The following is a 27,852-nucleotide window of genomic DNA, read 5'->3' as shown; positions in this document are numbered from 1 at the left end:
CTTGCTGCTCCCTACTGCCCCACCCACTTTCTGAAACCCACTTCAGCTGGTAAAACTATGCAGGGGTTTCCCTGAGGTCAGCAGAGAAAGAAAAGCAGTCATAACGTAGCTACCGGCCAGGGACATTGCACTTTCTCCACGGCTGCTACCATGAACCTTTACCCCTGATAGCTAACTTATTTTCTTTGCAAAATAACACATTACCTATACTGTACAGTTAGCTGGCCAATGCTACTGAAACAGAAGTATCTAGTGATGAATTTTCTATGCACTGCACTAAAGACTAAACCAGGTCAAACGTATTTAGAAAAAAAGATGTGTGAGGAATTATTGGTTTATTTTTGTCTGTTCAGAAGAAACTACTAAATAAACTGGATGAGTCTCTTGTTCTCACTGTATCTTTTAGAAACAGAAAGCTATCTTGTTATTACGGTTTGAACTCAGGCTGACTTATGGGAGAGGAGGGCTCAATTGGGCTGTGCTGGAAGAACTTCTGATCATGAGGCCAGCCTTTCTTACTGACTTTCCCTTACATTCAGACGTTTCGTTAATAGTGTCCCCCAATCCTACCAACCCTTTTCTTGCTCTTTCCCTTATTAACAGCCTTTAACGAATAATTTCCAAGCTCAGGTTTTTAAATAAAAACCCTTTTGTTTATTTATTGTTGTGTGTGTGTAGGTGTGCAAGGGCTTGTGAACATCAGAGAACAACTTTCTGGAGTCAGCTCTCTCCTTCCCCCATATGGGGCCTGGGGAATCAAACTCAGGTTGTCAGGCTTGGCAGCAAGCACCTTTACCCTTTATGGCTTGCAAATCCAGTTCTTCTTTTTTTAATGTTTATTTTATGCGCATGCCTGGTGCCATGAATCCCCTGGAACCAGGATTACAGACAATTGTAAGCTGTCATGTGGATGCCAGGAATTGAACCAGGGTCCTCAGTGATCTTAAACACTGAATCATTTCTCCAGTCTGAAAATCAAGTTCTTTTTTTTTTTTTTCCCCAAGACAGGGTTTCTCTGTATTGTTTTGGAGGCTGTCCTGGAACTTGCTCTGTAGACCAAGCTGGCCTGGAACTCACAGAGATCCGCCTGTCTCTGCCTCCCGAGTGCTGGGATTAAAGGCATACTCCACCAATGTCTGGCTGAAAATCCAGTTCTTAAAGGGCAAGACTTACTAAGATTCAGGAATCTGAAAACTTGTATTACTAATTCCAGGAGTCAAATTGGTCTGGATCTGGGACACTGTCCCTTTTAGATGGTGATGTTCGAGTCCATTTTTCTTTTCTTTTCACACTAGGAAACACTTTGTGGATGATTTTCCTTACACATCATCAAGGGTCTGGAAGTCCATTTTAAATAGGAGACATTTCTGTCCCTAGGTCTCAAAGTAATGGATTTTTCATCTATTCTTACCTAGCATGAGCCTGAGAAAGTTGTGGTCAATATCCAATCCCAGATACTCTGACAAGAAACAACAGATTATACTCACTGATTCTTGGTCCTTAAGATGGAAGGACAAAGGGGAGAGGGAAATTGGGTCCTTCATCATTAATAGACAAGTGAATCATAAGACATTAAATGTACAAGATATACGAGATAACCAGATCCCAAATCTGTAGGCCTTACATACTTGTGAGGAGTAAATGGTACATGACAAACATAACCGCGCCTGAAGCGTTCAGCATACGCTAATAAAATAGATAATTAACATATCCTAAAATGTAAAATCCGTGGGAAACACTTCACAGGGTAGGACACTAAAGGCAGGGAGTGATATCTGTTCAAGAGTTCTGCTCTTTGACTCCAGGGACAGGCTGTTTCTTTTGATTAGGTATTTCCTTATCTTCCTGAATACGACGTTTCTCCTATTTACTAGGCCAGCCGTAGAGGATAATTAGCTGAGGCGTTTCTGTCAAAATACCTAAAACAACCTACCCAGAAGAACTCTTACTAAATCTTCAGGCATCTCTCTCATAGTCTCTACTGAAGCTAAACCTCACTTACCTGTAACTCACAAAGGAAAATAGCAAACCAGGAATATAAAGAGTAACAGGGAGAGAGACTATCAGGAAGATTTCAAGATGAGATTAAGAAGACAAAACAGAGAGACCAGAATTCCAAATCAGCCTTTGATTTGCAAGCTCATCACACATTGATTAAGCATGTTGGGTTAGGGAGACCTGCTTGCAGTTAAGCATGTTAGCTTAGGTAGACCTGCTTGCAGTTCCAGCTCTGTTACTGGTTGGCTGTGTGACTTATGTACTCTACATAAACTCTGATTCTCCTCCTTGCAAAAGGTAAGAATATCGACTTACATTAAAAAGTAACTAGTACGTCTGACAATTGTAAATAAGTCAGTAACAAACAACTATTATGAATCGTAATGGTTGTTATTTGAATGGCAACGAGATATCACTGTATATATGGCCAGTCCATGGTGAAAAATGACTAGATGTAGTTATTAATCCACAACATATACTTAGACATCAAAGCATATAAAATAGAAATATTAGAAGATGAGGTTAGGATGGCTCATTCAAAGGACAAACATGAAGTGTGGGATGAGAGAGGCACGTCCAGACTGAGTGGAGCCACCGCTAGTCTCATCTGCAAGACTTCCCTAGGAGCAGGCTCAATCTGTAAGATCAAGCCGGTCAGCCTGTGCCAGTTACCATGTGTCTGAGACTGTAACACAAGAAAGTACAAAGAAATAAGGGCATACTGTGTACTCCCAAGAACCCTACAATTTAGTTGAAACTGGAAATATTCTAGAAGTATGAAGTTCTTAAAAGCCGACTATAAGTGCAGTAAGTAACCAGAAAAAAAGAATGAAGGAATTGGAGTCCTTGGTAAAAAAAAAAAAAAAAAAAACAGAAAAAATTAATGGTAGCAGGGTGGTAAGGGGTGGGTGAAGGAGAGATTTTACTTAGGTGAGGGATGTTTGAAAAGAAGAGTTGACGGCACTCCTGGGGTGACCACACAGACGTTTTCTGGTAGGAGGAACGTTCCTATCAGGGATAAAAACCCCAGAACTATCTTAGGTTTATTTCCTTCCCATCTACATTTTTCACTCTCAGTCCTCCAAGCCGGTTCTGAGGGAGTGTAGCCGACAGGTCGCAGCCCACTGTGCGCCGAGGGTCCGCCTCGCTAGACCCGCGTTGGGAGCGCGGCAGCACCGGTGACTGAAAACCAAAGCTCGCTCGGCTCCACGACACCTCAGCCACTCCGGGCTTTCGGGGCAGCGGAAATGAGGGACGGGAAATCCCGCCTCAACCAGAAGCTAGGCAGCCAATCCCGAGGCAGGTAATGGTTCCGCGGAGAGGGTGGGGGGGCAACGGAGGAGCGCGCGAGGCAGGGAGGAGCGTGGGGGCGGGGCTTGGCGCCGGAAGTGCTCCTGCCTCGGGTGTTTGTGTTTGCAGTCCGCGGAGGAGATGCTCCGGGAGGCCGAGTGGGGTGACCTGGGGGACGGTTAGAGAGCGAGCGAGGGCGAGCGGGGGCGAGCGGGGGCGCAGCGTGGATCCGGGGCGGGCCGGGCGGGCGTCTGGCCCGCAGTCGGACCATGAGCTACAGCAGGCACTGGGGGGAATGGTTCCTGAACCTGCGGGTGCCCCCCGCCGGCGTGTTCGGCGTGGCCTTCCTGGCCCGGGTCGCCCTGGTTTTCTACGGCGTCTTCCAGGACCGGACCCTGCTGGTGAGGTACACCGACATAGACTACCACGTGTTCACGGACGCCGCGCGCTTCGTCGCGGAAGGGCGCTCCCCGTACCTGCGGGCGACGTATCGCTACACCCCGCTGCTGAGCTGGCTCCTCACTCCCAACGTCTACCTCAGCGAACTCTTCGGCAAGTTCCTCTTCATCAGCTGCGACCTGCTCACCGCCTTCCTCCTGTACCGCCTGCTGCTGCTGCGGGGGCTGGGGCGCCGCCAGGCCTGCGGCTACTGCGTCTTCTGGCTGCTTAACCCCCTGCCCATGGCGGTGTCGAGCCGAGGCAACGCCGACTCCATCGTCGCCTCCCTGGTGCTTGCGGCCCTGTACTTCATAGAGAAGCGGCTGATCGCGTGTGCCGCGGTGTTCTACGGGTTCGCGGTGCACATGAAGATGTATCCCGTCACCTACATCCTGCCCATAGCGCTCCACCTGCGGCCCGAGCGCGACAACGACGACAGTCTCCGGCAAGCCCGCTACTGCTTCCAGGCTCGCCTCTACGACTTCCTCAGGAGGCTGTGTAGCTGGGCCGTGCTGCTCTTTGTAGCCGTTGCGGGACTCACGTTCTTCGCCCTGAGCTTCGGCTTTTACTGTAAATACGGTTGGGAGTTTTTGGAGCACACCTACTTCTATCACCTGACGAGGAGGGACATCCGCCACAACTTTTCTCCCTACTTCTACATGCTGTATCTGACTGCGGAGAGCAAGTGGAGCTTCACCCTGGGGATCGCCGCGTTCCTGCCCCAGTTCATCTTGCTTTCGGCCGTGTCTTTCGCCTACTACAGAGACCTTGTCTTTTGCTGTTTCCTCCATACATCCATTTTTGTGACTTTTAACAAAGTGTGCACCTCTCAGTACTTCCTTTGGTACCTCTGCCTTCTGCCTCTGGTGATGCCGCTAGTGAGAATGCCTTGGAAAAGAGCCATAGTCCTCTTAATGTTGTGGTTTATCGGGCAGGCCTTGTGGCTGACCCCTGCGTACGTTCTAGAGTTTCAGGGAAAGAACACCTTCCTGTTTATTTGGCTGGCTGGTTTGTTCTTTCTTCTGATCAACTGTTCCATACTGATTCAGATTATTTCCCATTACAGGGAGGACCGCCTAATAGAGAGAATCAAATATGACTAATGTGTGTTCTGGATCTCCTGCAACTTCTGTGACATTCTGATTGTTCTGTATGGACTAGAAAAACTTTGGTAGTTTTTCCTCCCTAAGGACTCTGGTGAAAGTTCCCTTGTTCCAATAGAAATTAAAACCAGTGTTGGCCTTAAATATAAAGGAGACCCCACGATCGAGGCCCATCCTTTAGAAAGTCTTAGGGCTCATTTTTGATTAGTTGAAAAACCGATGAACTAGAAGATACTAAAATGTTTCTGTACGATAGAGAAACACGTGTTTCCTGGCAGGGTTCGTTCCTGTGACTCTGTGCCACCGTTGTGTCTTCAGCCCTCACCTTTTCTTTCTGCAGTTCTGACAGCTGTGGAAATTTACAGTTTCTAAAGTACAGCATGTTTACATAGAAAAGGAAAATTTTACGTTTTTGTATTAAACGTCGGGGCTTAGACATAAACAATCCAAAGAATTTGAATGATGATCATGTATTTGTTTTGTCATTTAATTTTTCAGCCTTAGTACCGTTGGTATTCGTTTTATACAAAAATTGAAACTCGTCCATCTTTAGAGCTCAGTTTTTAAAAAAAGAAATGGAATATTATTACATTTATATGCTTATTTTTCTATTATCTAAAAAGATTTCCATCTAGAATTTGAGCTGAGTATTGCCCATAGTAAAAGTAGTAGAATTTAAGTGATAAAACCTAAAGTTTTGCTCTATTCTGGTCTTGTCACTTAAATTGTGCATTGTTGAGGAGGCTCAAGTCCTACACTCTGAAAATGCCACAGTGGGAGGGAAGGAAGATTCCTGGGATGTGTAAGTGCTTCTTGAGGATTCACTGGTCTAGATGGAGAGGTTGCAGCGGATGTGAGGTATTGCAGGAATGAGGCTTTGGTGGGCAGGTTTTGGGGGAAATACTCCCTCAACTGTGTTAATAGACATCCTAAAATATTCTTAGAAAAGCTAGAGCCCATCTAAGTAGAGGCTTCCTAACATTCAAAGATTTAGCAATAGATGAGTATGATTTTGTGATCATGATTTTTAAAAACTAGTAAATTGTTTTTCCAGAGTCAAAACTACAACACATTCCTGAAAGCAAATATTGCTCCAGAAAAGTAGTTTTTTTTTTGTTGTTGTTGTTGTTTTTTTAATGTCAAGGCAAACTTAAAGCCTTAAAAGATTTATAGACTGGTCACAATGAAAAGCTCTATTATTGACTATTTTCTTTGCTGGCTTCCTTTTGGGGTTTGGTCTTAGGAAGAAGGCCAGGTGGCTTTTCTGTGACTGTCTATGTAAGAAAAGCAGTCAGTTGTAGAAAACAGTGACCTTCGCTATGACATCAAGTTTCATATTCCTCATTAGCTTGTAACTTAACAGCTCATTGTTTAAGACAGTTTAAATAATGGCTTTCCACTACCTCACATGAGCCTTTAAAATTATTGTGGGTGTTGAAACCTGGGCCTCAAGCATTCTGGACACGTACTCTGCCACTGAGCTATGTATCCAACTCCAAGTGAATTTTTATAGTGAAAATTTGAGGAAGGAAAGTATACTTCGTGTGTTTGTGTAGGCCTGACTAATTTTGTTGTTAGACAATCTTATTCCAGGCTGGCCTCAGACTTACTTCATAGTTCAAGATAACCTGGAACTTCTGATCCTCATGCCTCTACCCCCCAAGAGCTGAGATCACAGTCCTGTCTACTGTGTCTGGCTCAGAAATCCTTATCAAAGAAATGCAAGTGTTTCTTAAGAGATGCAGAAAATGGTTTTCAGTTTATCTCCTGCAGAACATTATTTTTATTACTTGTTTTATGTGTATGGGTGTTTTTCATGTATGTCTGTGGACCATGTACATTCCTAGTGCCCAAAGTGCCCAGAAGAGGACTTTGAGTTTCCTGTAGAGTTACAGATTGTGATGAGCCACCATGTTGGTGCTCGGGAGCAAGCTTGAGTTCTCTGGAAGAGCAGCCAGTGCTCCTAACCACTGAGCCCGCTATCGAGCTCCCTGTTGCAAAACATTTGATAAGTTAAGTGGAGAAATGACCTGATTTGGTCTCTCTTACTTTTGCTCTGCAGCTTTTAAAATTTTTATTTGGGGAAGAGGCACAAGCGTCATGGCTGTGTGTGGAGGTCGGATGTACCTGTGGCACCAGAGGAAAACTAATGCTAGTCAACTTTCCTCTTTCCACTGTGCTGGCTCTGGGGATCAGACTTGGGTTGTCAGGCTTGGCAGCAGGTACCTCTTCATGCTGAACTGTCTGATGGCTTTGACTTCTTATCATTGGTGATACCTGTTGTTTCCTTTTTAGTTCTTGAGTAATACCTTAAAATTGTGTGGCTCTTTGGCTTATTTTTTGCGTAATTCTCTTGTTCTTATACTACCTGCGTTATCTTTATGTCACTGTAGCAAATGCCTCATGTGAATCAACTTGTAGAGAGAAAAGGTTTATTTGGGGCCATGGATTTAGACGTTTCCGTTTGAGATTGGTTGGCTCTGTTGCTTCAGGCCTGTAGTGAGGTTGAATATTGCGGCTGGGAGCACATGCTAACACAAATTATTCACCTAATTGTGGGTGCCGAAGATGGAGAGGGCCCACCCCTGATGCCTTAAAGTCTACCCATTGGGCATGACCTAAAGTTGCTGCAGCTTCCCAATAGTGCCACAGGCTTAACACATGGGCCCCTGTGAGGAGTGTTCAGATCCATGCTACAGTATCACTGTAAGACTGATTAAGAGACAAGCATTAGGTACTAGTTTAAGAAGAATGTTTCTCCAGATAGGTTGTGTTCTAAACAGAGCACTGTGTGTTTTCTTCTCTAACTGCTTTTTTGGTGTCTCCAAAATGTTCCTAGAGGCCTCAAGTTAAATTCCCTGGGGATTAGGGTCATTATTATCTTTTTTTTGTTTGTTTGTTATTGCTGTAGGAGATAGGGTCTCATGTAGCCCAGGCTGACCTCAAAGTTGCTTTGTAACAGAGGCTTGACTTTGAACTCATTAACCTCTTGACTCTACCTCCAAGTACTAGGACTAGCAGGTGCTGGTTATTTGGATTAGTTTCTTTGGAAAAGCTGTGATAATCATCCACTACTGGCCAGCTCAGCAAAAGGATTCTTAAACTATAGATCGTAGTTACTGACGTCTCACCATCCAGATTTCATACGTGATGTGATGATGTTTCATAAGTTGTATAAAACTTGTCCTTTAGTTAATTTATGGCTGAATATTTATATTTTTAACATCAGGTGTTATGGACTCTCTTGCAATCTGTGGTGTAAGTTATGAGTAGAAAAGAAAAATATGAAAAATTCTACTTGTGGTGGTCTTTAAATGAAATCTCTTGTTATTTCCCTCATGCTTTATTACGTGTGTGTGTGTGTGTGTGTGTGTGTGTGTGTGTGTGTGTATGTATGCGTGCAAGTGTGCATCAGCCTTGGGTATCATTCCCCAAGCACTATCCACTTTATTGTATTTTTATTTTTGGAGCTGTTGGCTAGGTTGATGGTCAGCAAGCCCTAAGATCTGCCTGTCCCTGCTTTGACAGCACTGAGATTCTAAGTAAATGTCACCATACCTGCCCCCCCCTTTAAACGTTAGGCATATAATTATTACTGTTCCTTGTCAAAAACAGAATTGGCAATTAAGTAACATCAAATCCCCTCTCCTCCGCCCACCCAGGGTTTCTCTGTGTTGCCCTGGCTGTCCTGGAACTCACTCTGTAGACCAGACTGGCCTCAAACTCAGAGATCTGCTTGGGATTAAAGGCATGCACCACAACTACTTGACTAGAAAACAAATTTAACATCCTTGTATTTTATGGGAAGCTTCAGAGATGAGAGGAAATACATCTTGGGAATCTTAATATCCACTCTTTCCTTACTCAGTGACAATAATTACTTAATTGATTTTTGTATCATGATGGTTTTTCATGGTTAATCAATTTAGGGTATTACTCTGCCACAGCTTAATTTTTACAGCAACACTTCAGGTTTGGTGTTTGTACTTAGATGAGCAAAGTGTTTTAAAGATTAAATGACTTGGTAGTAAATGACAACTAGAATTTAAGTGACTTCTTCCGACTGAAATAACGTGCCCTTTTCACTGTTTTAGATTTTTCAGAGTGCATAGACCCAGCTGATGATTTCTGCAAAATAAATGGGACTCAACACTTAACTGTGGCAGGTGTTTTGCCAATCAGTTTGACCTTCCTGTTGTGTATTTGTGTAAGGGGTAGATCTGACTCTCTCTCTCTCTCTCTCTCTCTCTCTCTCTCTCTCTCTCTCTCTCTCTCTCTCTCTCTCTCTCCCTTCAAATATACATCAAAGAAATGAGTTTCATTATGCTATTCCCATGCTTTTGTGGGTCTTTCTCCCCCGCCCTCTGCTGCTGTCTCCTTCCCCCCAGTAGCCCTTCCACCTTCGTGTCCCATCTCTTTTTAATTTTTTGGTGTGTTGAAACAGTCTCATTATGTAGCTCTGGCTGTCCTGGGATTACTATGTAGACCCGGGCTGTTCTTGAACCCTCAGAGATCACCTGCCCCTGCTTCCCAAACACTGGGCCTCATGCCACATTACTACTGCTTTCTTTTTCTCCCTCAGAACCTTACTTTAAGCTTCTCCCCTCCATTATGGTCCCCTTCCTTTTTCATGACCTGTCTCCACCCACTCACATGCATAATAATTAAAATCTAGGATCTGCCTTAGAGAAAACAATTCCCAGTTCTACCCTTTTCTTGCAAATGCCATGATTTCATTTTTCTATTTTGGGTGTACTTGGTCGTGGTATAGCTGGTTTTTATGGTATTGTGTGTGTGTGTGTGTGTGTGTGTGTGTGTGTGTGTGTTTCAAGTGTACATCTAAGGAGCTTGGATTTATATAAAGATTATTTGACTTCCTGTTTTTTATAAACTTTCCATCTTGACCTAGTAAGTTATATGTACAAAATAACAGATCCTTCAAATGTCTGGATAGATCTACATTTCTGTATCCCCATCATACATTAACTGATTTTTGTTGTTGTTGTTGTTGTGGTTTTTCAAGACAGGGTCTTCCCATGTAGTTCTGGCTGCCCAGGAACTCACTCTGTAGACCAGGCTGGCCTTGAACTCAGAGATCTTCCTATCTCTGTCTCCTGAGTGCTGGGATTAAAGGTGAGTGCCACCACCCCCCAGCACTGTCTGTGGAGGTTTGGCGTTTGCCTTCAGTTCACATAGCACTTTCTCTGTTGGGGTGGGGGTGGGGGTGGGGAGAGTCATTCAAAAGTAGTGTTCTGGAGATGGACGCACATGTCTTCTCCCGGGTCAGAAGCATCACAATAGCATGAACATGTATTCAGCGTTGCTCTATTCATTTAGTCAAAACGCATTCATATTCATCATCCTGAATAAAAGCCAGACTAAATGGTAATGTTTCTAGCTGTGCAGACACTCTGCTAATTGCTATGTCTGCTATCTAAAATGAAATGACACTTACAGTGACTATTTAAAATAATTTGGAGCATGAATATTTGAAGTTCAGTTCATTCCACAAAGGAAAATTTTAACCTTCTTTGCTCTCCATTCTTTTGGCAGTTATTTATAGATCTTGGCCATGCGTCAAATGTGGTAATAATGAGTCAAATAGTCTGCTTTTGAAGAGTTACCAGTAACATTAGAAATGTATCCTATGGCTGGGAGGCCAGCATGGGACTGGTCCAGACCCCCTGAATGTGGGTGTCAGTGAGGTGGTCTAGGCAATCTATGGGGCCTTGGGTAGTAGATCAGTATTTATCCCTGGCATACAAATGGACTTGGGTGCCCATCTCACAATGAGGGATGCTATCTCAGCCTGGACTCTTGGGGGAGGGTCTAGACCCTTCCCTGAATGTCATGACAGACTCTGGAGATCCTCCATGGAGGGCCTCACCTTCCGTGGGGATTGGGTGGGGGGCTGGAGGGCCTGGTGGGGGGGTGGGGAGGGAGAGGGAGCTGGGATTTACATGTGAAGCAAGCTTGTTTCTAATTTAAATAAATAAAAAATGTAGTCTACTAATAAAATGTTATGTGAGACCCATTAGGTTCCATAAAAATACTGTGTTCTTAAAATGAGGGTGGGCAGGGACTTGGGTAGAGGATGATCCTATGTCTGTTTTACAGATTAAAAATTTCTACTCAGATAAAAGTGACTTTCTAAAAGTAAAGAACTGGTTAATGGAAGGCCAGAGTTGGACCCAGCATTTCTGATTCTAGCTCTTTAATTTTTAAAATTACTTTGCAAGTTTCTCTTAACGCCACATGAAGATGGCCGATTGCAGAGGAAACGTTCATGTGTGTAGTAAATACCATTCATTTACCAGAGTTTGAGCCCCAGGACCCATACACCACAAAGAACTGGTTTGTGAAAGAGAACTGACCTCCACACATGCACTGCAGCATACATGCCCTCAATAAATGAAGTAATAAACTACTAAAAGTGCATGCTTTGTTCAATGTCCAAGACAGTGCACTGAGTAGGACTAGAACCACGATCTCCTGGGACTTCCCCCTTCCTCTGGTGAGCATTATCTATGGTGAACAGAAGATGATCCACTGGGTTCTAGAAGGCTGGAAGTGCAGGAAAGAAACTGTTCAGTGATCATTCATACAGTGGACAGACAGTAGGTGCCAAATTTGGTTACGTATTCACATAGACTCAGGAAATAAAGATGGGGAAAATGACGGATCTGCCTTTAAGGAATTCATAGACACGGGCGACTGATGGAAAGGTGTTTGGGCTCACAATTCCATGGCTGGGATAAAAAGTGTGCACAGTTCACCCGCCCTCGGTCTGGATGAGGCTGGTGTAGAACCTGGGATAGATAGGTAGTGAGATGTTACCTGCTTTCCTTTAATACTGGCTAAATACCAGTGGCTCAAACAAAGAACCCCTTTCTGCTTAAAGGTGCTCAAGAATTACATATACCTGTGTCTGAATGTAATTAACTCCCATAAGCGCATAAAGGTGTGGCCCTACTAGGAGGTGTGGCTTTGTTGGAGGAAGTGTGTCACCATGGAGGTAGACTTTGAGGTCTCATACATGCTCAAGCCACACTTAGTGGTTCAGTTCAACTTCCTGCTGCCTTTGGATCAGGATATAAGATCTCTCAGCTCTGGCACCATGTCTGCCTGCATGCTGTCTGACGATAGTGGGCTAAACCCCTGAAACTGAGCCAACCACCACAATTAAACGTTTTCCTTTATAAGAGTTGCCATGGTCATGGCATCTTCACAGCAATAGAAACCCTGTAGAGAGGGAAGCCTTTTCCTTCCGCTTTGGTTTTTCTCCACCAGTCGCCTGGGCTCCGACATGTTGTAGTCCCCAAATAACACACAAGACGCTGTATTAATTATGAAGCTGTTGGCCTTGCTTGTTTCTTACTGGCTAGCTCTGACTTAAGTATTTATCCCGTAATTGTTAATTAAGCTAAGTATTTCTCTTACTGGAGAAGAGTTCCGGACATCTTACTTCTCTGGCGAGCTACACGTGACTCCCTGTGTTTCTCCTTCCCAGAGTTCTGCTCGACTCCTAGTCCTACCTATCTTGCTTCCCTATTGGCCAACAGTGCTTTATTGACATATACACAGGACTTCCCCCATCAAAACCCTATTTAAGAAATACCTGTAAAAAGTAGACATGACCTTTTAAAATATAATTTATTTAACTTCATTTTTATATGCATTGGTATGAAGGTGTCAGATCCCCTGCAACTGGAGTTATAGACAGTTATGAGTTGTCATGTGGGTGCTGGGAATTGAACTTGGATCCTTTGGAAGAGCAGCCAGTACTCTTAGCTACTGAGCCATCTCTCCAGTCCTGTAAACAAGACGTTTAAAAAACACTTTCTGAGGCAGCCTCATGTAGCTCAGCTTGGCCATCTTGATTCCTGTTCCTCCCCGCCTTTTGAGTGCTGGGATTATAGATATGTGGCACATGCCAGGTTTATGCCTGGTGATGACTGAACCCAGGGCTCTGTGAATGCCAGGGGAGCGTTCTGCCAATTAAGCCAGTGCTCTTCACATGGCCTTTTATGATCATCTCGTTCTTGCTTCCTCTGCCTCATCCCAACCTCCTCACTGAATTTTACTACCTCTTCACGCTTCTACAGCACTGCTGTCCCTGTGGTTAAATGCCCTTCTGTGTCTCTCACCAGCTCACGTTTCACTTAAGGGTGACCTTTGCAGAGCTTTCTCTGGTACGGCACTGTTGTTTTACAGTGCAAGCCGTCTTGTACTGTCCTTTCAATGTGTGACTGTGCCAGCTAGGCCATGAGCTCGGTAGGGACTTGGGTTATTTCTTTTTTTTATTATTTATTTTTAAGTTTAAATTTAGATTAGAAACAAGGTTGCTTCACAAGTCAGTTCCAGGTCCCTCTCCCTTTCCCTCCCCTCCTCCCGTGCCCTCCCCCCATTTGATTATTTCTTACTGCTGCTATTTTCCAGGGGTTTCACAGACCCAAGCAAAGATGGACACGAGTAGCCAACATCACTGAGTGAGTGGGTGTTCCACCTACTCCCAGGGTTGTTGAATTGAGTTATACAAGAGTTTGTCAAGGGAGCTGAGGACAGTTGAGTCCTTTGAGCGGTGTCCGCGGTGGCAGCTGTGAAAAGGAAAGAAGGCACTTTCTTACTGCCTGTCATTTCTAAATGCCATTGGTGTCTGCCTAGTTTTCCAAGGTAGGAGTTTATAATCACTTCCTGTTCCTTCTCTTACTACCCGTCCCTATCTAATCAGTCACTAGATTCTGTCAGCTCTATCCTTTAATGTCCCCAGAGCCTGCTGGCGTCTCGCCATGGCCGTTGCCAGTTCTCCAGTGCAGCCCTCATTATCTCTCCTCAGCAGTCGATAGCTCTGACTGGTCTTGCTTTCTATTTCTCTTGTCCTTCATCCCACCCCCCATTTATCCTCCCCACCGCTGCCACAGTCTGCTGTCGAAGGCACATCTGCTCCTGTCACCATTCTGATGAAAGCATCCTAGGCGGCTTCGTGACCCGCAGGAAATCCAAATGCCTTGGCACCTTCTGTCTTGGACCAATTCCCCCCACTCAGCCTCACTCCAGCTCACCACATAATGCAGTTGTCTGAAACGACCCCAGTGGGCAGCTCACTTGTGCTATTTCTCTGCCACGAGGGCTTCCCTATCTCCTGGCTTTCAGACTGGGTGCCACCCATTTTTCAAGGCCCAATTCACAAGCCTGAGTTATGAAAATTGAGCTCATGTGGAGAGGTTAGCTATTAAAGAAAAAAAGGAGTTGTAAGACTGGGTAAGTAATACTTTTAATGTACTATTATATTAAATTGGGCTTTTGTTTCTTTCAAAGCAGATTAGCTCCTGAGGATAATTGGTGTGCATGCTGTGCACGTGTGCGTGAGTGCATGCGTGTGTGTGTGTGTGTGTGTGTGTGAGCTTCTGTGATTTTCATGGTTCCTTTCATTTAATTCAATGACCAAAATAACTGTTTTTAAAGTTATATGTTACTTGTTGCCAAAAATAAAAAAGGTCAGAGGAAATAACTGCCTGACCCAAAGCTAAAGGCACTGGTTTAAAAAAAAATTCTGTCCATTTTCTGATCTGCATGCAGTCTTATTTTTTTTCTTTCTCTTCTACCTAATTTTCCTTCCACCTTTCTGCTCCTTAGTCTTTCTTTTCTGATTTATCCTGGAGAAGGCTTTCCTGAAGTTTCCAGCATTTTCAAAACTCTTTTCTAATTAGAAGGTAGAGATGGTCTATAAGAAACTGCAGGTTTCAAACAGCAGTCCCTGGAATCTGGGAACAAAGCCAAAAATGTCACCTACTGAAATTGACAACAAAAAGTAGATGAGATTAATCACTATGATAATCTTCCCAGGAAATAACCCACCTAAGAAATTCTTGCAAAGTCTGTTGCTGATAGGATTTGGCTGTTTTGTAATCTGTGCTAGTGCATAAGAATGTCTCCCTTGCAAGAAAACCATTTAAAATGCAGCTTCTGTGAGGTAAACTGTAATGTAGGAAATTATAAGTGTTTGTCTTGGGGTTATTCTAATGGGGATGCAGTTAATGACTTCTAAGTGTGACTGCCTCTAAGTGCTTGGGGAGGGGGTGTTAGTTTCTGTTGTTTGTTCTCATAAGGCTAATAACCCTCAGGAGGGAGAAACTCGGTTTGTTCTGTCATGTTCTGGCAGCAGAGGTGTGGGAGAGTCATTGCTAGTGGAAGGAGGGGATCAGTGGTGGTGTAGGACATGGTAGACAGATGCTGGCATAGTTTAGATGTTGCTCCTACCCAACTGCTAATGGTTCAGGTGTTGGTACCTTGATCTTTTGTGGTGGTGGCGTGTGGTACAGACTATAACGATGGAGACTAGGGGAGGTCGTAGGTCATGGGGGTACACAGTTGGTAGAGACTGTGGGACCCCATCCCCCAACCTCTTTGACCTTTACTGTGTGACTTCCCTCCTTTACCTACATACTTGGCATGATATGACACAGCTAAGATGGGCCAAATAATCATTTTTGTATAGTTAGCTTGCTTGGGTATTTTGTTGTAATGACCCGAACTGGACTAATACAGCTGGGGATGTGGTTATTAATCAGAATCTCAAGAACCTGGGTTGTATGCATAATCTTGTGTGCACGTGTCTTCATTTTTCCTCCTTAGGACAATGTCTGTTGCTCTTATCAAAGGAATCTATAAGGCCAAACCCTTGCTCTGGTGGTTAGGGTCACTGGGGACAATGAAAAAGAAGAAAATGAAGGAAAGACATAGACATTAGCCCCTCCTTGGAGAGAGAAGATGCCTTTTTAGGGATCAAATTTACTGGTTTCGCATGCACAGGGCCCTACTGTATATACAGAGAGAGTTCCCAGTTCTCTCACAAAAGCTGTGAGCAGGTGGAAAAATGAACTGTGAGCAAACACTGAGGAAGAGCAGGGATCCAGCCTGGAGGCTGCTGCAGAAAGTACGAAAGGATGCACACACATGTACACATTAAGCTGTCCCACATGGACCAACATGAATGCTGAGTTTGGATTTCATAGATGCTCTGGGGTAGCCAATGATCATTGAATCAGGTAACAGCTGATTAAAGTAATTAAGATAGGGTTCCTTTGGAGGCCTTGTAGATTGCAAATTACAGAACCCAACTGCAGCTAACGGCTGTACTTACAGACTACTTAGTAACCTCTAAGGAAAGACATGAGCGAACAAGTGTGGGAAGGGAGAAACGGAGCAGTCTGTGGACTTCCACAGCAAGTGACAAGCTCTACCCTCACCCCAGTCTCTAGTTTCCTATCTTAGGCTCTAATTTTTCCAGAGCAGAGTTAATTGTTGGGACTGAGCTCGAAAAGATCAGTTCATTAACCAGGGGACCACCTCAGGCTTTGGCCACACTCATGACCATTCCTGGCTTGGAGCGGGTATCCGATCTTGAAAATAACGGGAGACTGGTGCAGGTACCCACGCCTTCAGATTGTGCGTTTCATACTCCAGGCCCTCAGTGCACTTTCTTCCTGTTTCGTTTTTTAACTGAACATGTAGTTTTTTCATACAATCACAGTTTCCCCTTCCTGATCTCTTCTTAGATCTAATCCCTACTCCCACCCATTCAACTCAGTCTTCTCTCTCACTCTCTTTGGAAAACAAACAGGCAAATAAAAAACAAAGCAGAACAGAACAAAACAATCAGAAAATGCAAGAAAGAGCACACACGCGCGCGCGCGCGCGCGCGCACACACACACACACACACACACACACACAGAAAGATCATGAAAACACAAAATTGGAAAACACATAATATATAAGTAAAGGCCAGTAAGTTAAAAATGCCAAGGCAGAGCATTATGAGACAAAACAAATCTACAAAAATACCACTGAGTTTGTTTAGTATGGCCGTATACTATTGAGCATGGGGCCTGCCTTAAGTGTGGGTTTGTATACCTAGTAAGACTCTATTGAAGAAAACTAATTTTTGTTCCCATCTCCTGCAGGAGGAAGCTTCTTTGATGATGGCTGAGCTAGACACTGATCTATGGGTATAGCAGAAAGTCGATAATAGTCGGTATATTGCTACAGTCCTCTAACAGAACGATAGTATTTGCTTTTTCCCTATGTCCATGGCCTGTCTTGTTTCAGGTTCTTAGCTGCCCAGTGTCAAACGGGGGTTCTTTCTTCTGGAGTGGGCCTTAAGCCCAGTCACAGAGTGGCTGCTGCTCCCACAATCCCCGTACCATTACTGCACCAGCACAACATGGAGGCAGGTCCCCATGTAGACCAAAGGGCATATAGCTTGGTGGTTGCTTAACATTCTCCTCTAGTAACACCAATGCAGTTTCTTAATTTCCACAATAAAAAAAAACTAATTGTTAACCACTTACACTTTCTCTTTTGAGAACAGAGTCCAATTCATTTGCCCATTTATTGATTGGGTTATTTGTTCTATTGGTGTTTACTTTTTTCTTCATATAAAAGTTCTCACCATCCTTAACCATCATGGAAATCAAAACAAAATGGCACTGAAATTCTAACTCGTGCCAGTCATAATGTCTATCATAAAGACAATGAGCTGGCCAGATGACTCAATGGGTAGAAGTCTTTGATGAGGGGGTCAAAGCAGTTACTGCACCAGCCTCATGACTTGAGTTTGGTCCCCAGAACCCTTGTAAGCATAGAAGGAGAGAACCAACTCCACAAACCTCCACAGGCTGTGGAAAAAATGCACCCTACTCACTTATCGTCAAATTCGAAAAGAAAACAAATGCAGGTGAACATTGAAGGGGAAAAGAAAGCTTACATACTGTTGGTGGGAATGTAAATTAGTCCAGCTACTATGGAAATCATGATGTTCCTCAAAAAACTAAAACTAGAACAACCGTATAATTCAGCTATAACACCCACCCATTGGCATCTGCCAGAAGGAATCAAAGTCTGCATATCATTGAGATATCTGCACAATCATGGTTTTTACAGCATTATTCACAATAGTCAAGTTATGGAATCAACCCAAGTGTCCATAAACAGAGAAATTTGTTTCAGGAGACCAGAACAACAGCTAACTCTGCTCTTGGAATTATAAAACCTAAGCATAGAAAACTAGAGATGGGTGTCACGGGAGCCGGTCACCTGCTGCAGAGGTTCACTGAACCCAACCAAGCCATCCAGTTTCCTCCTCATGGTCCTTCTTGCTTTCTTCCTTCTCTGGATCTAGCCAGTGTTCTCTAAGTCCTTTCGCAGAGATGTGGAGAGGGCACCTTTGGAAAGCGCAGCATTGATGGCTGGAGGGATGGCTCAGAGGTGGAGAACACTGGCTACTCTCCCAGAGGTCCTGAATTCAATTCCCAGCACCCACTTGGGGGCTCACAACCATCTGTAATGAGATCTGGTGCCCTCTTCTGTCCTGCAGGCAGACATGCAGGCAGGACACTGCACACATAATAAGTAAGTAAATGTTTAAAAAAAAGAAAGAGTGCAGCAGCTTTCAGAGAGGGATGAACCTGACATTCAGAAAAGGGAAGAAAGACCTGGGGCCAGAAAGAACTCACTAAGGCAGGGGTGAGGCTTGACCTCACCATGTTGCCTGTGGGCAGTCCAGGCTTGTTTTGTGTTCATTTCTTCTCATGTATAACAGAAAACCACTGGAGATATCTAAGTAGAAAAGAGTTCTGTTTTTCATAAAGTCCCACCCTAGATGAGCTATAGGCAATTAATGTCTGCTGAGTGAGAGACGGGAGAGAGAGAGAGAGAGAGAGAGAGAGAGAGAGAGAGAGAGAGAGAGAGAGAGAGAGAGAGAGAGAGTCAGTCTTTCCCTTGGATGAGCCCCCCCCCTTATGGTTACTCCACAGGCTGTATGTATATTTAACACTGGCGGGGGGCAGCTGGGGAGACAGCTCAGTAGATCAAGTGTTTGATGCACAAGCGTGAAGATAGGACTTCAGACCCCCACCTATATAAAAGCCAGGGAAGTGTGCTGCTACCTGTAGTCCCAGCACTTGGGATACAGAGACTAGTGATCCCTGGAACAAGCTGGGCAGCTAGACTAGGTGGAATTGGAGAGCTCTAGGTCTAGTGAGAAACCTGGCTTCAATAAGCTGGAAAGAGGTTGAGGAGGAACATCTAACATCAGCTTCAGGCCGTCACATGATATGCATACATGTACACTCACACCTACACATATGTACACACATGCAGATTGGAACATGCGTTAACACGTGTAAGCACAAGACACACATACCGCTCTGGAGCTGAATATAATGCCACCTGCTTATAATCCCCACATTTAGGAGGCTGAGGCAAAAATTATTTCCTGGCCTATGTAATGGATATGTTGTCCTAATAAACCAAAACCAAACCAGACCAACCAAACAAATAATAAAACAGCAGAACGGGATGTAGCTCGGTAGTAGAGTCTTGCCTAGTATGTTAGCATGTCCTCAGGGCGGATCCCTAGCCTGACAAATATGAGAGAGCAAAGGAGAGATGAAGGGAAGAAAGGGGGAGAAGAGGAGGAATGAAGGAAGGAATGAATAAAGGGAGGAAAGAGGGAAGGAAGGAAGAAGGAGGGAAGGGAGGAAGGAGGGAGGGAGGGAAGGAAGGAGGGAGGGAAGGAAGGAAGGAGGGAGGGAGGGAAGGAAGGAAGGAAGGAGGGAGGGAGGGAGGAGGGAAGGAAGGAAGGAGGGAGGGAGGGGTTCAAAATCCCTGTAGATACTTGCTAGAGCATGACCCCTGTTAAGACCAACAGGAAGTTATTTCAATACCAAGGTAAGAGACCATGATGGTGGCTGTCCTGGCTAGTTCAGTGTCAACTTGGTTCAAGATAAAGTTATTTGGGGAAAAGGACTCTCAACTGTGACAATGTCTCCATAAGATTTCCCTCTAGGCAAATCTGTAGTGCATTTTCTTAGTGATTTTCTTGATGCTGGAGTGACCAGCCCATTGTGGGTGGGGAGGCAATGGTCCTGGGGTGAATAAGGAAGCAGCCCCAGCAAGCCAGGGTAGCAGATGAGTAAGCCGCACTCCTCTGTGGCTTCTGCTCCAGTTCCTGCCCTGAGTTCCTACTCGGGCTTCCTTCAGTGATGGACTATTTATTAGCTGTAAGATGCGACAAACCCTTTCCTTCTCAAGTAGCTTTTGGTCATGGTGTTTTATCACAGCAACAGAGCCCTAACTAAGACAGTGGCTTAAACCCAAGCATTAGTACCAGAGGAGGTGAAACGTTCAGTGTGCATTTGTGTATTTTGGAGAGAGTACTGTCAGGGCTTGCTGAAGGATTTGGTGCCCAAGAGAAAGAAAAGGAAATAGGCTTTTTGGTTTGGTCAATGAGATGCTCTTCACTGAACTGGGAAGATGAATGGAAGGAATAGATTTAGGGAGAAAGACAGAGTCTGGAATCAATTCTGCCAAGTTCGAGATGTTGATCTCTTAGTTAAAGTCAGGGGGTAGTCAGATTTACATTTGGGAACCACAAGGCTATAGATGTACTTACAAACAAGGGTCTGGCTGAACATGTATGGGAAGGTATTTATGAATGAGCTCAGGACAATCTAACATGAAGAAATCTGTCTTGGTTGCTGGGAACAGGGACAGCTTACTTGGTAAAGTGCTTGGTGCAAACATGAGAACCTGAGTTCAAGTCTCCAACCGCCATGTAAAGCCGTGGCTATAATGCCAGCACTTGTGGGTGGGTGGTCTGGAGACAGGTGGAGATCTAAACTTTGCTTTCTAGTTACTCTAGCCAGACTGGTGTCTCCAGGTTCAGTGAGAAATACTGCATCAAAAGATAAAGTACAGCTGGGCAGTGGTGGCACACACCTTTAATCCCAGCACTCAGTAGGTGGATCTCTGTGTGTTCTACAGAGAGTTCCAGGTCAACCAGGGCTGCACAGAGAAACCCTGTCTCAAAAAACAAGGGGAAAAAAGATAAGGTACAGGTTTAGCAAGATGGCTCAGTGGCTGAAGGCACTTGCTACCAAGCGTTACAACCTGTGTTTGATCCCTGGGACCCACATGATGAAAGGACTCCTGAAAATTGTTGTCTTACTTCCACAGTATGCCATCACACACACACACACACACACACACACACACACACACACACACACACACACACACACGTGCCAGATAAATACCATACTATTTTAGAAGGGTGGGCCCTTACCTTACCTTGCCCTTCTTAAATTACAGAAGCTTGTAATTTGATACTTTGTTTATTTCAGACATCTATATTCTTTTTTTTTTTTTTTGAGTTTTTCCAGACAGTATCTGCAGACCAGGCTGGCCTCGAACTCACAGAGATCCGCCTACCTCTGCCTCCAGAATGCTGGGGTTGAAGGCGTGCACCACCATCACCTGGCTGACATCTACACTCTTATCTATGAATGTACTCTTACATTTATGTAGTAAATATCACAGCCTTCAGAGGGAAGACTTTTCCTTCCTTGAACCATTGGCAAAATCTTTCTGGTTTTTCTTTCCATATATTTGAGGAGTTGGCAGGAATCCACTGTGCCTGGAACGAAGGCCAAGTCTGTCAATAAACCTCTTTGGACTGTAAATATTTGTGTGAGTCCATTAACTGTACTGAGTGGCTGGGGTAAACCAGGGGTAAGCCAGGTACTTTACTTACCCACTACGCTAATGAGCCACAGGCAGAGAACCCACTCTGTGGATTATTTGCAATAAAATTTAAAATGTTCACAGTGTTAAATTAAAGCCTGTCTAAGTTCTCTTTGGGTTTTTCACTTATTTCTGGGGTGGCTTTCTTTATTAGCATTCAGCATATGAGTTTATTTTAGGAGTAGTCTAGGCAAAACACAAGTAGAAGCCAGGCCTGCTGCTTATATACAGCACACACACACACACACACACACACACACACACACACACACACACACACACACACACACACTCACACACACATACACACACACTCACAGAGAGAGAACATGAAAACATATAAATGCTACCTAGCTCCTTCTAGCTCCCCAGAACTAAGTATCCATGGCAACCAATTAGTTTATTTGTTGACTCCAGCTTGCTGTATTTTTAAATAAAAATAAAATTTCCTCTTGTTATCAAAACAATATGTTCGTTATGAAAAACAGGAACAAAAATTTTCAGTGAACTTTTCGGACACAGTGACATAACTCCACAGTTCAGTGAGAACCCCACTTAACACCTTTGGAGTATCCTTTGGGGTCATTGTATATATTTTAAGGTTAACTCTATATAAACCCTGAGAAAGGTATTATTGAATAGCTTTAAAAAACAAAGTGTTGAAGACATTCTTCAGACTTTAAATGTTGAGCATTTCAGAATACATTTGTGTTGGTTTTGTTTTGTTTTAGTTTTCTGCTAGTGACATCCTTGCACAAGTTGTTTCTTTAGACTGGACTTTTAGAAATGGGCTTGTTGAGTTGGAAGTGCTCTGACATGTATTGCCCAATTGTTCTACAGAGTGTATTGATGTAGACAAGGGCCGACAATAAACACCTTCGTCGACACTGAGCCTTAAAAATATTTTATGAAATCTTTGTCAAGTCAGTAGGGAAAATTCAATTTGATTTCTTTGATTACTAGTGAGATTGAACATTATACTTACTGGCCTTCGGCATTTCTTACTTTATGATTTGCTTGGCCACAGCCCATGTTCAGTATTCCCTGAAGATACCTGTTTATTGATTTCCGAGACCAGCTTCTCTATATAAGGGATATTGATCTTCTGTGTTTAAATATTTTTCCTTACATGAGTTGCTGTTTTATGTTTTGACCTGGTGAAAAAAGTATGCACTCAATGTCTGCTTTTCCTTTTATGGTTTTGTATGTACTGTCTCTTTTAGGATGCATTCTCCATCTATTGTGTGGATGTTTAGCTACATGTTTTTGCTATTGCTCTCTTCTCTGCCTTCCTCTTCCTCCTCTCCCACGTTCTCCTCTCTCTTCTGAGTTAATATGTCATGTATCCAGGATGATCTTAACTTTGCCTTAGAGCTGCAGCTGGCCATAGAGCTGCAGCTGGCCTTAGACTCTTGCCTCTACCTCTTGAGTGCTGGGGTCAGAGGCTTGCTCCACTATACCTGTCTAAGTTTCATTTTTGAAATTTGTGAACTGTATTTGGTGTGACATAAAGGTGCTTAAATATATTTATTTCAAGTGGTCCACTATTAAAGAGTTAATCGATTTTGCTTCATTTAACCTTTCTCCTAAGGTATTTGCACATCAGTTATATAATAAAGCACTAATAAAAAGTTTCACAATAACAGGTTGTGGCGACACATGACTTTAATCCTATCACTTGGGAGGCAGAGGCAGGCCCATCTCTGTGAGTCTGATGCCAGTCTGGTCTACATAGTAAGTTCCAGACCAGTAGGACTACATAGTAAGATGCTGTCTCAAAAAAAATGCACGTTAGAGACCCAGGGTCATGTCTACATATGCATGTACACGTACATCGACACATGTGCCTGTGCACATGTGTGTGCATTGTGTGGAGGCCAGAGGTCAAGGTCAGGTGTCTTCCTCCATTAATGTTTTTTTTGAGACCCACTCTCTTGCTGACTGTGGAACTTGCAGACTTGGCTAGTCTTTCTAGTCAGCAAGCTCCAGAGAGCCTCCTGTCTCTGCCTCCCCAAGACTGGGTCACCGCCTCACACCCACAGACTCAGGACGTCAGGCTTCTGTGACAAGCAGTGTACAGACTGAGCCACCTCCCAGACTCCGCCTATGGATACATTTTATTCGAGCAGTTTTCGAACTGGTTGCCTAAAGATAAAAGCCAGGAAGTTTTATTCCAAAATCCAGCTTTATAAATGTCTCTTGAAGAAATCACTCTGTCTGGCAACCAGGCTCACGACTTCCCTTGACAAACGTGTAGAGAGCTGGGAATAGTTACTTCTAGTAATCCCCATCCATGCACTTCATTTATTTTTGGTGTCTGCTCAGTTTCCGGTGACATTTAATATTACAACCAACTGGGCGGTGGTGGCGCACGCCTCTAGTCCCAGCACTCAGAGGCAGAGGCAGGCAGATCTCTGTGAGTTCGAGGCCAGCCTGGTCTACAAAGTTACACAGAGAAACCCTGTCTCAAAACAACCAAAAAGAAAAAGAAAGAAAGAGATTACAACCACTGGTGTTCACGTCTAAATCTATGCACATCTTACAATTGGACACATTGTGAGAATTAGGAAAAATTAAAGTTAGTTCTGAGTTTTCAAGTAGGAACACAAAAATGACAATCTTGCCTTTTCTTTTTAATCTTGTTTCTTGCCTTATTTTGTGTGTCTAATAGCCTTCTAACAAAGCTCATATGTGCTAGCTGGCGTCTTTACACCATATCTGGCTTTGGCAGGGAAGTAAGTATTTTCCATTGTCAAAATACATGCATTTTGTGGTTCTCTGATGCTCTGATGTTTTATTAATAAAAGCCATGCATGTTGAATTTTGTAAAATCAAATGACTTTAATATCTACTGATTCCTGTGGCTTTTCTCTAAACTTGATGCTTTATAGTAAGATTTCTAATGTTGAACCACATGTGTTCTTTTATTATAAATCCTAATAATATTTAACACTACCTAATGTGCCCTAATAGTATACTTATTAATCCAATTTGTGTTAAAAATAATTGGAAAATTTGCATCTCATTTTAAAGTAAGATTTGTCTATTGTAATCCCCTCTCTTATCCTTTTGTGCTTTGTCAACTTTTCTCTTAAATGTACGTAGTCTTCAATTCTCACTGTTGCTATGGTTAATTTTTATTGCATTAACTATATGTCTCTTAATTTCTTTGAAAGTTAATTTTCATAGATATGTACATATATACAGAAGTGACTAATGTCATTTGGCTGGGTAAAAATTTCGCTCAGTGCTTAGCTGTGGATGCCTGCTTCTGATTCCATCAGCTACTGGATGAAGGCTCTAGGATGGCAATTAAAGTAGTCATCAATCTCATTATAGGGGAAGGGCATCAAAGGCAGCCTCTCTACTACTGCCTAGATTCTTAGTTGGGGTCATCCTTGTGAGTCTCTGATCATTTCCCTGGTGCCAGATTTCTCTTTAAACCTATCCTGGCTCCCTCTATTAAGGTGTCTCTTTTGTTGCCTCCTCTATTCCTCCCCTGTCTCAGTCTTCCTGATGCCTCTCATTCTCTTCCCCGCTCCTCTCCTTCTCTTTTTCCTCCCTCCCTCCCCCCCCACGCTCCCAATTTGCTCAGGGGTTCTTGTCCCTTTCCCCTTTTTTGGGGGACCATGTGTTTCTCTCTTAGAGTCCTCCTTGTTTCCTAGTTTCTCTGGTGGTGTGGATTGTAGACTGGTAGTCCTTTGCTCCATGTCTAAAATCCATATATTAGTGAGTACATACCATGCTTGTCTTTCTGTGACTGGGTTACCTCACTCAGGATTCCAGTTCCGTTCATTTGCCTGCGAATTTCAAGATTTCATTGTCGTGCCTCACCCCCCCCCGCTGAGTAATACTCCATTGTGTAAATGTACCACATTTTCTCCATCCATTCCAAAGTGGCAAAAATATACACTCACACCAGCAATGGAGGAGTGTTCCCCTTTCTCCATATCCTCTTCAGCATAGATTGTCATTAGTGTTTTTGATTTTAGCCATTCTGGCCGGTGTAAGATGGTATCTCAGTTGTTTTGAGTTGTGTTTTCCTGATGGCTAAGGATGTTGAGCACTTTCTTAAGTGTCTTTCAGCCATTTTAGATTCCTCTATTGAGAATTATCTATTTAGTTCTGTATAGCTAAGCACTGAGCCATACTCCCAGAATTCAGTTGTAGAATCATTAAAAAAGAGTCTTAATGTGAAACACATATGTGTATGAAATAATCTATGGCATGCATTTGTGTAGTTTATTATTTCATTTTTTTTCAAGGCAGGGTCTCATTGTGTGTCTATCTATAACTGACCTTGAATAGTTATGTAGACCAGGCTGGTCTTGAACTCAAAGAAATCCACTTACCTCTGCCTTCTGAGTGTTAGGGTTAAAGGTGTGTGCCATTATGCCTGGCCATTTGTATAATTTAAAGAATAATTATTTAAAGAACACCCATACACTCGCCACTCAGAACAAGGCGTAACATATCACCTGTACTTAGAGCTTGCTCACCCAGGCAGGCTCACGTTGGGGGCTACACTCGTTTTCATTGCTGTATCATTTCCCATTATATAGATTTATTGTCTGTTCTACGACTGAGTGACATTTTTGCATTTAAGATGGCAGAAGAGAAACCTGCTATTTGTCGGTGGGAACAACTTATTTTGTTTGGTTTTCTACCTGGATGATCACAGGATTTTTCTTTTTTTTAAAGAAAGTCTTTGACTGTCATAGTTTATTACAATAAATTCAGACAGCTCTTTTAAGTTTGCCCGGCACTCTCACAGTGGCTCTCATCTCTTACCTGGTCCTTTTCCCCCATGCTGGCTTCCTCACAGTGGAAGGTCTCTGCTTGTCTAGATGGGAGTGGATAGCGGTTCTCCTTGATTTATGAGGCTCTGTGGAAACGTTTCAGCCTCAGCATGGGAAACAAATGTATATTTTTGCCACTATACCCGCTTTTGAAGTGACATCGCATGGGAGGAGTGGGCAGCTTCGCCTAAGCCAGAAGGGCTCCCCCTAGGTCTGCTGTGGCAGCTGAATACTCCTGTACCCCAACAAGCTTACCCTCAAACCCACTCTCTCTTCCTCCATCCCCACTCTCTCGCTCTCCGCCCTTACCCTCTCTCCCTTCACCCCCACGCCCTCACCCCGGTCCCCACTCTCTCACCATCCACCTCACCCCCTCTCCCTCCACCCCAACCCCGGTCACTATCTGCCCCTGCTTTGACATGGCAGTTTTGCCTGGAAGCAAAGACCCGAACAAGCCTTGAGCGGGCCTGGGGTTACCTGGCCCTCTCTGAGTGCTCCAGGTCCCCTTCTGAAGGTGGTGGTGGTGTTTGACTTTGGCACCGCAGCCTTGCGATTCTCACTCACCCCTGGTCTCTGTCACACAATGATGTGTTTGTCCTCTTCTACCCGGTAGGTCTTTTCATCAGAGAATCCCCAAGGGAGAGCATTAAATGCATCGACTTGTGTTGTCCCTTTGGGCTGGAAATATCACCTGTTTAGCTTGTATTGATCCTCAAGTTGAAAAGTGGACCTCCTGTGCAGCACGCTGGCTTCTGGAGCCTGGTAGGAGGGTGCAGTGGACAGAGAATGATGGGCAGCTTCTGTTTTCCTTGAGAAAAACCCCAGGTTGTTTAGCAGACTGGCAGGGAAAGTGAACACTACCTAAGATTTATAGTCGCCCGAGGGACAAACTCGTGTTTCCATGCTGACTAAAACACAGTCTCTTCCTCATAGTCCCTACAGCAGGGAGGGAGGCCAAGCATTTGCCAAACATCATGTAGACAGGAAAGAAATGCATCAGATGGGAGACTGGACAATGTTCTTAATATCCTTCCTTTCCGGAAATCTTGTGACTAGTGTTTTCTTTCATTACTCAGGGCATGTGCCGGTGTGTGTGTGTGTGTGTGTGTGTGTGTGTGTGTGTGTGTGTGTGTGTATTTCTCCAATCCTAGAGTCCTGAGTTGTTCCTGCTGCAATGTTTCCTAAAGATTTCTATTCGATATTTGAGGGTGGGGTTGTCTCATTATTGCATAGACAATTTTTTATTGCCTTAAGGGTCTGACAAATTAGGGATGACATTCCTTTTGGAGGCTCTCTGTTTCAATTCTCCTTTGTGGGCCTTGAAGGGCCCATACTAGCCATTCAGCCGGTAGTTAAGAGTTTTCCCTTCCTCCTGGGCAACAAAAGTGATTAGCAAAATTTGACTTTGCTTATTGTTCTTAAGTAAATTGCATTAAAATTTATGGGTACCTTTCCAAGAGAAGACAAATTACACATATTACAAGAAGGGAAGAAAAGACACGTGATTATATAATTCCTCTGAGAAAGGTTCTTTGTTTTGCTTGCTACATAATGTATCCATCAGAGCAGACCCATCCCTAAGTAGGTCTGTGATGCCAGTGAATTCTGCCCTAAGAACAATTTACTGACCCTATGTCTT

At 43.8% G+C, this 27,852-nt stretch overlaps 1 protein-coding gene and 1 long non-coding RNA gene across 2 annotated transcripts; one reads left to right on the top strand and one right to left on the bottom strand.

The window, feature by feature from the left end:
- The first annotated feature begins 3,409 nt into the window (after window positions 1–3,409).
- Pigm (phosphatidylinositol glycan anchor biosynthesis class M) lies at window positions 3,410–8,126 on the top strand. The gene has a single exon (XM_013119210.3). The coding sequence runs from the start codon at window positions 3,558–3,560 to the stop codon at window positions 4,827–4,829; it is 1,272 nt and encodes a 423-aa protein (XP_012974664.1). The 5' UTR covers window positions 3,410–3,557; the 3' UTR covers window positions 4,830–8,126.
- A 5,077-nt stretch (window positions 8,127–13,203) lies between these two features.
- Window positions 13,204–27,087, bottom strand: LOC121137227. Its single transcript, XR_005874464.1, has 3 exons — window positions 26,778–27,087; window positions 26,206–26,299; window positions 13,204–13,426 (listed from the first exon to the last, which is right to left on the bottom strand). It is a non-coding gene; the product is annotated as an uncharacterized LOC121137227 (long non-coding RNA).
- Between the last annotated feature and the right edge of the window lie 765 nt (window positions 27,088–27,852).

The sequence above is a fragment of the Mesocricetus auratus genome, unplaced genomic scaffold, assembly GCF_017639785.1.
Source record: "Mesocricetus auratus isolate SY011 unplaced genomic scaffold, BCM_Maur_2.0 Super-Scaffold_100676, whole genome shotgun sequence".
Classification (NCBI taxonomy): domain Eukaryota; kingdom Metazoa; phylum Chordata; class Mammalia; order Rodentia; family Cricetidae; genus Mesocricetus; species Mesocricetus auratus.
This window is presented reverse-complemented; position numbering and strand designations above follow the sequence as displayed.